At 39.5% G+C, this 16,594-nt stretch overlaps 1 protein-coding gene across 1 annotated transcript in view; it reads left to right on the top strand.

The window, feature by feature from the left end:
- The window catches only part of igsf9a (immunoglobulin superfamily, member 9a), a 78,980-nt gene that overhangs the window by 45,256 nt on the left and 17,130 nt on the right, over window positions 1-16,594 (top strand). The window contains exons 8-13 of the mRNA XM_034710024.1: window positions 5,742-5,887; window positions 8,686-8,828; window positions 10,206-10,346; window positions 10,816-10,932; window positions 14,513-14,663; window positions 14,927-15,038. Coding sequence (XP_034565915.1) covers window positions 5,742-5,887; window positions 8,686-8,828; window positions 10,206-10,346; window positions 10,816-10,932; window positions 14,513-14,663; window positions 14,927-15,038 — 810 coding nt within the window. The remainder of the gene's footprint in view (window positions 1-5,741; window positions 5,888-8,685; window positions 8,829-10,205; window positions 10,347-10,815; window positions 10,933-14,512; window positions 14,664-14,926; window positions 15,039-16,594) is intronic.

Here is a 16,594-nt window from a genome sequence, read left to right as displayed (position 1 = left end):
ATTTGTATTAACTTGAAAATATTGCAAACATGACATCAGCTGTTGAAACTGAAACATTTTATTGCTTCATTAAAAATAAAATGCTCATTTTAAGTTTGATGCCAGCAGCATGTTTCAAAGCAGTTGGGACAGGGACAACAAAACACTGACAAAACTTGTGTAATAAAACATAAATAAAAGAGATACAAAAACTGGCGGAACATCTCCCAACTGATAAGGTTAATCTGCGTCAGGTTATTGAGAAAACTAGGTAGAAAAAGGCATACAGAGAGGCTGAGTCTCTCAGAAGTAGATGTTGGTAGAAGTTCACCACTCTGTGAGAGACTGCATAAGCGATATTTCACCACTTTCAGAATAATATTCCTGAGCATAAAACTGGAAAGAATTGTGGGATTTCATCATCCACTGTGCACAGTACCATGAAAGGACTCTGAGAAACTAGATGAATCTCTGTACAGAAGCGACAAGACCCAAAACCAACACTGGATTGCGGGGATCTTCAAGCCCTCAGGCAGCTCTGTATGATGAACAAATATGACTCTGTGGTGGAAATCACTGCATGGGCTCAAATCCCTTCAAAAGCATTGTCTGTGAACAGTGGTTTCAGAACTGGCCTGCCTGCAGTCCTTACTTGTCACCCACTGAAAACATTTGGCATGTCATGAAACGAAAAATATGACAAAGGCGACCCCAAACTGTTGAGTAGCTGAATTCTGTATCAGGTAAGAATGGGTATGTTTCACTTTCACATCATTTACAGTGTTGTTAAAGGGAAAGGTGATACAACATGAAGGCAAACATTCCCCTGCCCCAACTTCTTGGAAATGTGCTGCTGGCATCAAATTTAAAATTGGGGTTTACAATTACAGTCACAACTTTTTGGAAATTGGAGTTATAAATGAGTAAGATATGATGTATAGTGAAGAGGTGGTTATACAAATAAGAATCCCTACAGGGTGAGCAAGACCGTGGCACAGAGTCAAAACCAATTTTTTTTGCCACAGTGTCAACCAGGGGTACATCTCGCTCAGTTGGAAGTGAAGCTTTCAGCAGTGTGTCTGCCCCCTGGTGGCTGGCTGCAGTATAGGTCAAAAACTCCGTCTCCCCCATTCATTTGAATGGGGGAGCAGTCAAACTTTAAAAAATAAACACGTCGTACAAATGTTTCTCACATCCATATGCTGTGGTGATATGTAGTTATTTGACTGTTTTGCGTTTTCTGAAAAGCTTATTTTTCGTTAGTTATTAGAGGTTAAAAAACGGGGTTTTACTTCCAGGTTTGCTTTGATTGACAGCTGCCGTAGAGGGAAACTCCATAGGATCTTGTGATACTACGATGTAGGGAGGAGCTTGTTATCGTGGCAACACAGAAATTACCATAGCAACACAGAAATTCTGTGGCTTCGTAGACTCTGGCTGCACAATGGCTGCGTCCTGGAGCGGGGTTTTTTAGCTTCAGAACCATACAACAAGAAAAGGCGGAGCAACGCTGTTCATTTCTATTTACAGTCTATGGTGTCAAAAGGCAGAGGCGAAATGTGCCAGACTCCTTTCTGCAGAATGATGTGTGAACAGGTTGTCGCTGGTATTATTTTTGCCATTGAGAATTAATCACCATTTTTATGTGGGTTTAACCCAATCGGAATGGAGCATCTAACACAGCCAGGGAATAACATTATACCACAGTTAGTTAATAGACTAAGTGGTCTGATTGGACAAAACACATTTGTGAAGTGCTGATAGAGTACAACAACTGTGAGTGATATTACAGTAATTTACAGACTGTCTGATGTAAATTAACTTCACAGCAGACAGTCTAATTAGTCAAGGTGGTACCTGATTGGTCTTTAATTTAACTGGTTTGAAACATACAATTAAATAATACAATACGGAGCTAGAGTGTAACGGAGATGTTTGTAACCTAAGAATCAAGGTCTGAAACAACTGCTGTTGGTTCAGCCAAATTAATCGTTAAATACAGATGAGATATGAATCTGTTGTTTGTAATGACCTTTTATTTGTTTACCGTTGACTGAATTGCAGCAGTACTGATCTTCAGCATCACACCTTTCCGATATTGCTTAATTATATCTAGCCAGGGTTTCATGCACTATATCCTTAAGATCTATGAAATTTGAAAATCATGTTCTTACATAAAACATTTGACAATCCTTTTTTATAGGTTAAAAATAAAAGCTCTTACATTATTTTGGAGTATATAGCCAGCAATCGTGAATAACAAGAATAGCCTGAAACCAGTCACTAGAATATGTATTGGATGTGCTGCACCCTCAAATGCAGGTGTGATATAAACCCATGCTGGACCGACTTCTGACAGCATGCTTTCATAGCCACTTGACATCAAAAGCTCCCCAGGGTAGCTTTGCTCCTCTCATCAATATTTTTGTAACAGTAATGTGTGTTTATTGTTATGAATAATGCAATGAATGGAATATATGCAATATGAAAGGGGTAACACAACTATGAACTATCTACATGTGCTCCTCTGTAAACCTTTTAAGACAGCTTTAGCACTTTTTTTGTTTTCCCAAACTCACTGTTGGTTATCTCATCAGCCTTATTTACCGTTCTGCTTTACCTGCCCAAGACAAAAAGGCATTAAAGAAAACAACTTGCAGGTAAAGAGGTTTTTACAGGGAGAACCTAATGTGTGAGACAAAACAAGAGCTGTGGTAAAAAAGAGAAAGAATATTGGACTTGAATTCATCAGGTAGACAGACATACTTGCAACTCTGAATACTAATGCTGCTCTCTACCTGCTCAGTGTGTAAGGCAACAGAAAGGAGAGTAACTTCACATTTTAATAATACAGGCTGGAATGTGTGTTTGTCAGCATGTTTCAGTTCCTTATCCTAATATGATGACGATTATAGAGGAAGTACACATACAATACAAGCTATGAAACAGTGGCTCGGATAGGGTCAGTTGAGCAGGTGGAGGGCTTATTCACATTACTTCTCATAGGCATCACTCTGTCACACATAGCATTATTCATTAGAGTGACACTCAGGTTAATACTCAACCTGATTTTGATGAGGGAAAAAGTTTCAGAGAGGCTTTTTGGAGTTGATGTTTAATGCAGTTAACAGCTGAGTAGACCACGCGGGGATTATTCCTATTATCTGTTCCTCATTTCAGTGGAATAAGCTCTTTTGTAATTGCGTAGTTAGAAATAGTGACGTGCTCTTTGAAAATGTTGAAACAACTTTCAGTCTAGGTTTTCCTCATTTGCACTGGAGATATCTTCTTTAACAAGGGGGTTCTTGGTTTTACTTTGAAGGATTTAACTACGGTCATGAGGCATTTATTACAAGAGCTTAATAATCACAGGACAAGAGAGGAATGTGGAAGTATACATCACTATTATGCTCAAAGTTGAAGTGAGGATGATTCTGCCACATTGGGGAGGGGGGGGCTGACTACCCCTTCCTGCTAGTGTGTTGAAGATGAAAAGATTCGTCAATTACTTGATCAGCCATTCTTCGCAAATCTTTTGACAGTGTTGATGATTCATTAGTTGTTCAAGTAATTTCAAAAAAACTTCATTATAAAGAAACATCTTTTAATGGGGAAGCAGTGCAAAAAGTTCTGATAGTACAAGATTAAATGTGTCGACATGACAGCGATAATGGCGTTGTTGATGTTTATAGAAATGTGGTACATGTAAGGTGTTCGCAAATAGTTGTGACAGTATGTACAATGTTGATAAATATAGATTTGTATTGTTTGTAAATCATTTAAACCCTCATATAGGCTCCTGTTACCCTCAAATGTACTAACATATTTTATTCCTTGGGTCAATTTGACCCCAGCAATTTAAACCTCCAGAAACTGATTGTTACCCAGGTTTATGTGTCAGGTACTTTATGTTTCTTTGTTGAATACCTGAATAACCCTTTAAAGAAAATATATTTCAAGCATAAACGCAATTTAAAGCATTTAGAAGGACTTTATTTGTAAATAAATAAATACAACTGCTGCAAGTTTGTCATGCTCTCATCGGCCCTGCCTTGTTTCTATGTTATCAAAATGTATGACACAGGACACATCATTGAATGTCTTTAGAGACATGGGGGCTGGAAATATTATATCTCAATATAAAGGCTGGCGGTTCGATCTCAGCTCCTGCAGTCACATGGGAAGTGTCCTTGGTTATAGTGACTTCAATATCATCCAAAACAACCAAAACAAATATGTGGAAAATGCTGATATTTCTTATGTCATACACAGCTAAAACATCAAATTGACCCCAAGGAACACCAATGTGTAATTTTTTTTACAGGAAATTGGAACATATCAACATTTTAATTTTAGGTTTTCCCAGTTGTCCCCATTAAATTTGGAAAAGTCATGAAATATGAAGCCAAAAAAAAACGATGTTAGTCACTAATTTGGAGACGTTAAACATTGAATGGGGTCGAATTGACCCCGAGGATAATAGGAGGGCTAAGGACTTGCTATATTGTTGCAAAGAAAACTACAGTCAACCATATACCAATGTCAATGCACTTTTCAAGCTGGCAACAGAGATAATTTTGTTTTCACAATTTCCTTTCGTACAAAGTTCAAAGTTGCACAGCTAGCAGCATAGTACGGTTATACTTAGTGAGGTGCTAATATGATCTTACAATGCTAACTTGCTGATCTTAAGCAGGGTAAGATATTAAGATATTTTACATTACTTTAAATGCACAGTACCAAAAAGCTTTACCGGCATGATTCTTAAGGGCTCGTCATTGAAAGTGGTCCCTTTCAAATCAGTGCTTTGATTCAGAGTTAAATAAAAATATGTGTGTAAGGGAAGCAGAATAGAAAGCATTCAGGAACACATGTTGGGATGTCTGTCGATACACAAAAAAGACAAACAGAGTCGTTTTGAGAAATACCCAAGTCTGTTTCAGTGGATGTGTTAGCTCACCTGTAAGGTAACACAGGGGTTCCCAAAGTGTGGGTTGGGACCCCCTGGGGGGTCGCAAGACACAAATGGGGAATCGTGAGATGTCTTCCAGAATGTTTTTTTTTTTTTTTAAGTTATCTAAAAAATAGTAAATTTGACCCATTATAGCAAAAGAAATCGACTTAAATAGTTGCTAAACTTTAAATAAAACCTTGAAAATAGAAAATTTAATGAGTTTTCTGCCTTTCTTTATGCCAGATGACTCCTAAGTTTAGGGTTAGTGAACAGTTAATTATGAAAAGCATCAGTAGCAGCAGGTTAATTCATAACGGCGCATGAAACGCACGCACATGCTCATATAAGTAGGCTCATTTTCTGCAGACCAGCTAAATGAAGCCACATAACTTGACTTTGTGTGAGAGTCTGGGTTGGAAGTCTTTGGCAGTTATATTTTTAGGGTCGCGGGCTGAAAAGTTTGGGAACCCCAGCGGTAACAGGACTACATGTGACTGTGAGTGGCCCCTTGACTACATGTTGAAAGCTTGTATATGTAACCTGTTTTTAAGAAGCTGCATCCCAGCATCATCAGTTTCTCTCTCTGTAAATGTAAGTATGTATACATGAGTGGGCACCTCTCTTCCTACTCTAAACAAAAATGAAATGAAGTTTCTTTAACCTCCATCTGCACACAGTGGTGAATAACTCAGAAAAAAAGCCTCCTACACTGTCAGAGCTGTGAGAAGCTGTTTGACTTGACTAGAATGGAGGAGCTGAATTACCTCTCGCTGTTATTCTCAACAATCTCCTTTTCTTTATTCTCCAGCTCCCTGAAGTCCCGAGTAAAGATCATGGTGGATGGAACTTTACTCATCTCCAGTCTCATCCCAGAGGATTCTGGGAACTACACCTGCATGCCCACCAATGGCCTTCTGACCCCGCCCACTGCCTCTGCCATCCTCACAGTGATGCGTAAGTTTCTGTTTATAGCTTCTGTATGTGTTTGCCACCTGTGCATCTAATAACATAACTCATTTCAACAGATGATAATATGTATACCTGTAAATTTGTTGTGGATAAATGTTGATTTTTGCAAATGACATCTCTAATTTAGGAGAGGTTGAGTAAGATGAGTTTCCTCTATGTGTTAAATAATCTGAGTGTTCCCCTTCTGATCACACTGAAGGGTGTGTTTGGTTGGTCTGTTGCACCTGCAACCACACCCATCATTGATGTCATAGATAGCTGACTCCCTCATCTGTGCTTTCTTCATCACTGCTGCCACTAGAGGACAGTCAGGGAAAATACTTTCAGCAGATGTGAAGTTACTGTTTTAACAGAAGCTGCCTTTATTTCAGAATAAACGGAAAAATACCAAGAAGAAAAGAAAACTCTTACAGATACTTTACATTACCATCACTCTTGAGTTGAAAAGTGAAGCTGTTTTACTGCTTTTGAATGCTTTCTTTTAAAGAGGCAAGATGGTGAGTGAAAATACTTCTACGACAAAGCATAACACCTTGAGTAAAAATTAAAAGAAAGTAGCAGACATATCTGATATCTCATCCTTTTAAACTCACTGTGTTTAAGATAAACACAAAGTGCTTTCATAAGAAGGATAAGTGCTTAGTGAAGAAACCCATCACATCCTCATACCAATATTCTCTACTACTAATGTTCTTAGCCTCCCACATGGCTCCTAACCCCCCACACCCCAAGATATGTGGAGCCAGATGAGCAGCGAGAGCCAGCACATCACTGAGGTTATCTAGTGGGCACTTCCCTTCATCAGTGTTTAGTTAAGTTAGGCCCACGACACCTCAGGGGGGTACACAGTTAGCTCCACCATCATAGAGCCACCCCCCTCCATGCCAGCTCCCACACCGCCCATCACATCCGCGAGCAGAACCTCTTTATATCACGACACAACCCATAAAGCATTACCACGTTCAACAGATCCAGGATGTGTTCATGCTAGCTCCAGTTAGTAACAGCACAGACACTACCTGACATACTACACGGAATGTAGAGGCCCCACAACCCAAAACATACAGACTGATAGATCAGCGAGTGCCGGGACATCAAAATAGAATAGAATAGAATATATCTTTATTGTCATTGTACATTGTACAATTAAATTGAGGTGCAAAAGATGCATCAAAGAACAGTAGTAAAATAAAAAGAAAAAATCATAAAAACAGCAGACAAACATGAATGAATAAAAATAGATAAAAACACGAGACACATCCAGCATTCAACAGGCAGGCATTCAGTGAATAGGAAGATTGCACAGTCCCATTTTATGTTGCATTACTTAGCATTTGGTGCACTTATTTATTAGGGATAAAAACTGTCATTCAGCCTGTTTGTCCTTGTTTTTAATGTCCTGTATCTCCTACCCGAGGGCAGAAGTTCAAACTGGTTATGACCAAGGTGTGTTTGATCCCTGAGAATGTTTCTCGCTGTCTTGTGGCACCATGCGCTATAAAGTGCATCCAGCGACGGGAGAGGGCAGTCGATGATTTTTGAGGCAGTAGTGATGACTCCTGGAGCGTTCTCCTCTCTGCTGCTGTGCAGCTGGCATACCACACACACAGACAGTGCAAAATAACACTCTCTATGGAGCAGTGGTAGAAGGACGCAAGTAGTTTCTGTGACAGGTGGTTCTTACTGAGGAGTCTCAGAAAGTAAAGCCTCTGCTGCACCTTCTTCACAGTTTTTGTGGTGTTAGTGCTCCAGGCCAGGTCCTCCTCAATCTGAACACCCAGGAACCGGAAGTCAGAGACCCTCTCCATACATTCCGCCTCGATGAGTAGAGGCTGGATGTCTGTTTTTTTCCTCCTGAAATCAACGATCAGCTCCTTGGTCTTGGAGGTGTTAAGGACCAGATTATTGTCCTTGCACAACCCAGTCAGCTGTCCACCTCGTCCCTTTATATCACCAGTGTTATCAAGTAGGCACATGATAAAGAATAAACAGAGAATGCAAATTCTTTATCTAAATTAATAAGACAATTGCTTCTCTATAAAATCCAATATATACCTTGATTTTACCAAAATACATTTTAAAAAAGCTCACTCAAAGATTTTATTAACATCATTATCACATTGCCCCATAGGTTTAAAAAAGAATAACAGTGCCAGACTGAATGCTTTTGCTGCATAACAATTTTACCAAGCATAAAAAGTACAAGGTTATTTTTTTAATTAACATCAGAATTTATTGAAGAATAAGATTAATGTGTGTAAATTAATCATTATTAAAATATAAGCCTGCTTTTCTGGTTATTTACCATTCCTTGCTTATTAGAAATCAGTGTTATAAATGGTTTGTTAGGGTAATATGTCAGCAGTAATGCAAAATAACATGTTTTGAATTTGATTGATTTATTTGTTGGTTTCATGAATTGTTTATTTTGAAGTTTTGTAACATGTTTGTTTGTTTGTTTATGTTCCAGGATGAGGTTATTTGACATCACACATGACCTTCTCTGAACTTTTTGCTGCTGTTTATAGACCTGTGAAACCCATTAGACACATTCAGTGAGCTGTAAACACAAAGAGATGTTCAAATAAAGTCTTATTGATTGATTCTTGTGAGGCTCACAGAAAACAGAGAGCAGTGTATCAATATGAATGAGATAGAATGGATCATTGCACTGTTTTGTTGAAACAGTACATGGAAGAAGGATGTTAAGATATGCAAAATAATATAATAGTTTCTACAAAGTGAACTGCTTTGAAACAGCCTTGATTTTGTTTTCTGCTTAGACCCAGCCCAGGCTCTCCAAATGCCCCAGAGAACCTACCTTCCCACTGGAATGGATGGTGTAGTCCCCTGCCCAGCAGCAGCTCAGCCTCCACTTCTACATGTAGATTGGACCAAAGATGGAGGACCTCTTGACCTGTCTCTGGTGAGAAAAAATAATAACATTAACATGGACGTGCTGTAGCCTTATTGTAATACTGTACCAACTTTACTGTGTACCAGAACTCAAACTTCTGTCCCAATACTTTGTCTGATGAGTGCTTTCCTTAATTGATACCTGATATTGTGCACATCACAAGAGAATGGCGACAGAATTATTATTTTTTTAGCAGATAAGTGTCAGACACGCCGCTCACCGAAGGCATGAAGCACCGGTCTCCAGCCACCCATCATGCAAACGCTTTTCTAACTACCAGCCCACTCATCTGCCCACAGAACAGTAGAGCAACAATTTTCTTGCTATTACAGCGTGAGCACTGTGTGAGACGTTGAGTGATTTTTTCAGGTATTTAAAAGGACCATTTCCTTTGTCCAATATTGGAAATTTCGAGTCAGTTTTTCAACCGCAAAGTCATTCAATCACATTTATCTTAATGGACAGGGATGATGTGTTCCATCTTAAAAGCTTTGAAGCAATCCCCAAGGAACTCCTGACTGCCCCTTGCTCTTTCTATCTTTTACCTTTCAAACTAAGAGCCCGGGATGAGCTCACAAGAGATCCAGCCCTTCCTCCACCTGACCTGTCACACGCTGAGTCAACCCTCCCCCTCAACACTTTAGAGATGGACATGACACACACTGCAGGAAATGTGATAGGTTCCTGTAGTGTTAGGCAATGTTGTTGGAGTCAGGCTGTTATTCTGCCAATTATTCCTAATTTACCCTGGATGTGAGGAGCTATTATACCAACCAGAATACTTTCTCACAGCCTCAATCTGGGGAGGATAATAGCAATGTTAACTTCATTAAATTGGGTGGAAACCTTTTGTGGATTCAGAACACAACACAAGGCTTTCACTTGGCTTAATGGAAAAAATGACTTGAAAATACTCCTCATTTTTAGAATTTGAAAGCATATTTATGATGTGTGTGTTTAGATTTAAGGAGGAAATGATAACGGGAATATCCAAAGAAGGATTCAGAATTGGAGAACAACATTTTTTGGCCATTTTTGGCGAGATACTATCTTGCAAAAACTGTGACAGTTTTAATAAATAATACATAATTCTCAAGAAATGTTGAAATAATTTTTCCAATGGGGATTTAAGTACTTAACCATGCAGGACTGTGGCAGGCTGATAGAAAAAATATTTCTGTAAATCCCTCAAACACTGCTGAAGAGCTCATGCATGGCTTTGCAGTAGTTTCAGAATGTCTTGCCTTTTAGCTCTCTAAGCCCTTTGCACACTTCTTATTTTACATTTTTATGCAAATAATGATATGCATCGTTCAAGACTGCATGTGCTAGTTCCTTTTCTTTCATATCTGTCAACATTTTGAGAGTACTGCTCGTTTTTCTCAGTATCCAGGATGGACCTTGACACCAGAGGGCTCTTTGTTCATGGCAACGGTCAATGACGATACAGCAGGCGTGTACACATGTACTCCATATAACAGCTATGGCAGCATGGGATCATCTGGGGAAACGACTGTAATTCTTCAGGTCAGTGTTGAGGTTACTTGGTGAAAAAAAAAATGTTTGAATGATTCATTAAAATGCTTCATAGGAGTAAGACTTAATTCCCTGCACCATAAACTGCAAACTGTTGGTCAGTCATGCCATTTAAGTTCAGATACTGTCACACACTCTGCCCTAGTTTTGTTTTACTATCTATCTACCCCACTGTGCATGTGTTTTAATTACCCCAAGCGACATCTGTCATGGCAAATTAAAAACTTAACTGAAATGACATTTTAATGACCTTTTCACAGCGACGTGTGAGCCCTCTGGCATTAATAGAAGTCAACTCAGACTCACTATAATGGCTGCACTGTTATGGAGTTAATTGTGTGGCTAATCCTTTTGTTATTAAGATAATCTTGTCCAAAGCGGCAGTAATCCAGTCTTCAAAATCCATTGTTGGCAATGCAGCATCTCCTTGATTCAGTTATTTTGCTTTGGAAATTCTCAGGACCCCCCATCCTTCAGCGCCACCCCAGAGAAGCAGTACCAGCAGGAAGCTGGAAGGACCCTGCTCATCCCCTGTCAAGGGAATGATGACCCGACTATAAAAGTGACCTGGGGCAAGGTAAATAACCCACTAAAGCTCTCAGGGAAGTAATGCTGTTTGGTTAGTGGTACTGTAGATATGCCATGTTGTCTGTGTTTATGCAGAACTTGGCTTCTTTTGTTTGTATTTAGAGATGTAGCATATATGGGCAAAATGCTAGCAGCTATATGCTCATTAAAAAATTGACTGTCTGATCCTCAGCCCTGTTCACACGTGAGCACCTGTCATTTTACAGACAATATCAGGACGATCGGTTCAGAAAGTGTTCAGGTTTGGCTTTTCACACGTCCTACACAGCAGGAGCTTGTTAGTGTCGGACTGTCACAAGTTGAAACTCACAGTTTGGTTCAAATGAAAAGGAATACCTAGGTAGAGCATGCAGGAGGAGGTGGAGGAGTCTCCTGTTATGATATCCTGGATTAATTTCACTGCATCATGAGGATGCTTCTATAATACAAATCCAACAGGAGGGAAACAATGTATAGTTAACAGATGCTGGCTGTAAAGAGTCCAAAGTAAAAAAAAAAAAAGACTGCTTAAAGTGGACTAAATCATCCACCTGTCCGATCATTTGTGGCCTTGTTCCAGAATATTACCTGTTGTGTTCAAACACCAGCTCAACCTGATTTCACACGGTCAATTTGCCAGAGGGGCTGGCAGCAGAAAGTCCAGATAAATTCACACATGAACTCCCCCCGGACAATGTTGTGAAAATTTAACAAGTGCAGCTCATGTGTGAAAAGGATTCTGCCTTTCCTGCAGGTTTTTTGCCTTTATAGTTGTCCTGTAGCATTTTTCAAAACATGAGAGAATGTATTAAATATGAATTCCAGTTTTTACTGTGAAATATTTTCTAATGTGTCATTTCAGCATTTCTTCTTTCTATCCAAACAAATCACCTCAACAGTTAATTTTATGTTGGTACCTCTCTCTTTCCTTTACTATAAAAATGTTCAGGTGACTTATTCAATTTTGACGATGTAAATGTGTCATTATAAATCACTGCAGCTCTTGTGAAATTGCACTTGACCTACAGCTAGTAGTTTGTAGTACATAGAGGCCTGTCTCCAAAAACAGTTGGGGTACTAAAACATGAATATAGTAGTACAAACTGTGTGAGGATTTTAAAAAGACACCAATTTTTGGAACTGATAATTTAACTGTTTATTGAAAATGGTTTGCTCATTTTAGAATTGATGCCAGCAACATTTTTCAAACAATTGGGAAGGGGCATGAATACCACTCTGTTGCATCACCTCTTCTTTTAACAACACTTGAAGGGCTGGGAACTGAGGTGATCAATTGCTGTCATTTTTAAATGTAGTCTCATTCTTGCTTGATGTAGGATTTCAGCTTCTACACAGTTTAGGGTCTCATTTGTCACATTGTATGTGTCATATTGCAGTAAACATTTTGTACGGGTTGCAAGTTAGGACTGCTGGAAGGCCAGTTTAGCACTGTGACTGTCTCACTACTGAGTCATGCTGATGTCATGCTTGCAGAATGTGGTTTGCCCTCGTGTTGCTGACATAAACAAGTCCTTCACGGATAAAGATGTCGACTTGGCAGCAAATGTTGCTCCTAAAGCTGTATGTATTGTTCAGCATTGATGGTGCCTCCACAAGTGAGAAAGTTCCCCATGCAACGTGCACTAGTGCACCCCCATAGATGCTGGCTTTGAACTGTAAGCTGACGACAAGCTAAATGGTCCCTCTCTTTTGCCCAGAAGACAGAGCAGCCATGATTTCCAAACAATGTCAATTCGGACTCGTCAGACTGCAGGACAGTTTTCCATTTCCCCTATGGTCCATGTGAAATGAACTTGGGCAGGGATAAGATGGCAGTGTTGCTGGATCATGTTTATGTATGGTTTCCTCTCTGCATGCTAAAGCTAGCTTGTATTTGTCAGTGCAACGACAAACTGTGTTCACAAATGATGGTTTTGGAAGTGTTCTAAACCCATGCAGTGATTTCCATTACAGAGCCATGGTTGTTTTAAATGCATCGCCCCCTGAGGACCTGAAGACTGGCCTTGTCCCTTGCATACAGATATTTCTCCAGGTTCTCTGAATCTTTCAGTGATATTATGCTCTGTAGTTGATGAAATCCTCAGAATATTTCATTTCTTCTTTGAGAAAAATCACTCCTGAAATGTTGCACAGTGCAGCCCTTAACAGAGACAAACCCTCTCCCATCTTTGCTGTAGAAATCTTACTGGGATGCAGTTATTATACCCAATTATGTTACCAACCTGTTGCCAGCCAACCTGATTAATTGTGAGAATTTCATCAGGTGTTCTGTTTTGAGCATTTCCCAACTTTTCAAGCTTTCTTTTGCTTTCACTGTCGGAGCCTTTTTGAAACATGTTGCTGGCATCAAATTCAAAATGGGCTTATAATTACGCATACAATTAAGTTTCAATATTTTACTTTTTTTTTTTTTTTTCACAAGACATGCAATTCAGTGTGGGTTTTTCAGTGCTTTGCAGTTTATTATGTCTGTTTCTAAAGACATTTTTAGAGATAGATATGTAGTCAGAAGAGCTGTGTCATTCATGTAACTTTGTAAACACTTAATTTGGACTTCTCATTAAGCAAGGTTGAGGTCTAATTTATTTATTTCCACTCAATGCTCTGTTTCCTAACCTTGCAAAAGTAGTTAGGGTTATTTGTATGGGCATTCTGAGCCTCCATAGTTCAGCTGTAATGAAAGAAACAGATTGAATCACTTCACTGTTTTTACCCCATCCGCCTATGCCATTTCACAGCACTTTACCGAAATGAAAGACGGAAATACAGAACAAAGTGACTGTCTCTGCTGCTGCCACCATTGAGTGGTGGACAAACTCCCTGTTCTCCATTGTTGCAGGACAGCACTTAGCATTGCGATGATTAACAAACGTTTCACCTATTGAGACAAATTCATCAATGCCTTTCCTTCATGGAGACTAAATTAGCATTTGATGTGGACGTCTGCACTCAAAAGAGCAACTTGTAACACCTTCAGGTCTAAGAAGCCAACCCTCTTAATTAAAAGAACACATTCGAATTCAAACACAAAGACCTGGGACCAGAACCAGTTGCCAGAATCAATAATATAACAAAGTGATTGTGCGTACTGTATAATTTATTAACTCAAATTCAGAGGTAAGATACTCTTTAACCTCATCCATTATTTTATTTAAAAACCCAATCTGCTGGAGTAGAGGGACCAAAAGAGCCAAAAATACATCAATGTCGAGAGACCTTGTGACTGTAATGCATATTAGGACCGGACCCTGACCTAAATCTACGTTGTGATACTTTTTCAGATTTACCCTTGTACCGGTTAATGGAATGGAAGCTTTTATATTACAAATCAATCATATTTCCCTCCTTTGTTGTGTCTTATTTGGTGTTTGATTTGTTTGTGAATGTTTGTTGGAGCTCTCCTTGGGTGATTGATGAGTTTGAGTAAACAGGTGTAAATTTAGCTCAAGGAGAGGTTCTCTATAAAGGTAATTTGATTATACCATCCACTCTAATGATGTATTCACCATTTTTAGACTGATGCTGTGTTTTGTTTCTCCTGTGAATGATGGTTGTTCTTTCCTTGATAGGTGGACTTGGCTCGTCAGATTTCCTATTCCAAAGAATCCAATGGCTCTCTGCTTCTGCAGCCACTCACAAAGGACCACCAGGGCTGGTGGGAGTGCAGCGTTGCTAACCGTGTAGCCTCAGTGAAAGTCAGCACCCAGGTCTTTGTCTTGGGTGAGTGTAAACAGGATTCATATCATACCCTAGATCATAACAGAAGTTTTCTTGTCCAAAGTGAAATGTAGTTCTTCATATTATTGTCTCCGTACCTGTTTAAACTTCCTTTACAAACGGCTTGGGATGGATTCTTGTGCCTCCAACCCGCCTCCAACAGATAAATGTGGTACATCTAGAGATGGCCTCTAAACTTGAGCAGATTCAGGTAGTTGAAGTGCTGGCCGATTTCCACAAACTCCTCTCCTCTCCCTCCATTACAGGAACGAGTCCCCATGCAGCTACCTCTCTGTCAGTCTCTCCAGGGGTGAAGCAGGCCAACATATCCTGGGAGGCAGGCTTTGATGGAGGATCAGCACAGACATTTTCAGTTTGGTGGGTGTAAAGCCTCCTACTTTCTTCTTGGGCTGTAACCATGGCAGCCATCGACAGCACTGGTATTACTCTATTGATCTTGAGGATGAGGAATTCATTTATGTGTTATCACTTCTTGGCAGCTACAATAAAAAACGCTGGTGCAGAGCATAGCTGTGTATCACAGCGGCCATGCTAGCTACAATAGGGGGTAGCTGAGAAAATACAGCGTCATGCCTTGGTGACTCAGCACTTCTGTATCAGCTTACAAATCACAGATAAAGGTCTTGTGTTCACTTGAGAGCTACATGTTTTAAATATGTCTGTGTTCTATGAAAAGAAAGTGATGAACAGGGTAAAAGGAAAGCTGCACCCAGTGATGACTCAGAACCTCTGTGTGGAAAGTGTTTTCCAAAAAAAAAAGCATGAGTGGGGGAGACTCTCTTTGTATTGATAGCACAATCCATGGGCATTTGTCTTTAAAAGGAGGTCATCTTAGTTCATTGAAGTAAAGTGTTTTTAAAATAGAGCTCTCTAATCAGAAAAACATCCACACTAACATTTTGTCTTTGTTTTTATGTCCGAGAATGCAAGTGATGATAACACAAAGCATCTCTTAATGCTCATCTTAATCACATTGTAACCCGCGAGCGCTACATCAGATGAAGATGAGATGAGTTATCTTAATCCCTGAGAGGGAACTGGGTCATTGCTGCATTAAAGAGCAGCATAGGAATAAACATAAGTCACATCAGAAATCCTAAAATAGACGTGCCAGTCATCGGAAACAACTACTTGATGTCTTGTCACTGCTTGCTCTTACTGTCTTACATTTTAGGATCAGGGATTATGAAGAAAAGTCAAAACGGTAAAAGCTGATTTGACCTCCTATGAACTTTGTAGGTCCTGATTTTTATCACAAAGGCTAAAACTTACTAAAGATAAATCTTGTTAACACGGTGTGGCTTCCCCTGAATGTCATTTTGATAAAGAAAGGTGTGTCACAGTTATGAAAGCTTGTTAAATATTCCCAAGCAAGTAATTATTACGTTACAGAAAAATGCCAGCATATTGCTCTTGCATATGCGGTAACAAAATGACCTGCTTTATGCCGCACTATTCACTTGAGTGTGTATGGTTATCTTGTCATTATAAATGAGGGTCACATTCTTTTTTTCCCATTTCCAAATAAAAGAGCACACCACTTCTGTCTAGTCTAAGCCGTCCTCTTGAAGAAGAAAAACCTTAATGTCAGACAGACATTAATAATTTTCAAGAGCTCCTGTAGTTTTGAATCAGTGAATGGGTGAATGGGTTTTTTTGCCCCGGGTCAAGTAATTTGCTTCGTATGAGATAGATGTGTAAGAATCTCAGCATTGGTAAGAACATGAAAATCCTCATAATTGGAGTGGCAAGCTCAGTGCGATTGCAGGGATACATCAGTGCAGTCTCTGCCACAGAATCTGCAGCTAATGAGTATAAATGATTGATGAAACCTACTTTTCTGTCATGTTTCATAAAACCAGACTCACAGCACTCCAGCCGCTCTTTTGTTCTCACTTATTTTCACTGTGCCT

This window comes from Notolabrus celidotus, chromosome 19 (assembly GCF_009762535.1).
Source record: "Notolabrus celidotus isolate fNotCel1 chromosome 19, fNotCel1.pri, whole genome shotgun sequence".
NCBI lineage: Eukaryota > Metazoa > Chordata > Actinopteri > Labriformes > Labridae > Notolabrus > Notolabrus celidotus.
This window is presented reverse-complemented; position numbering and strand designations above follow the sequence as displayed.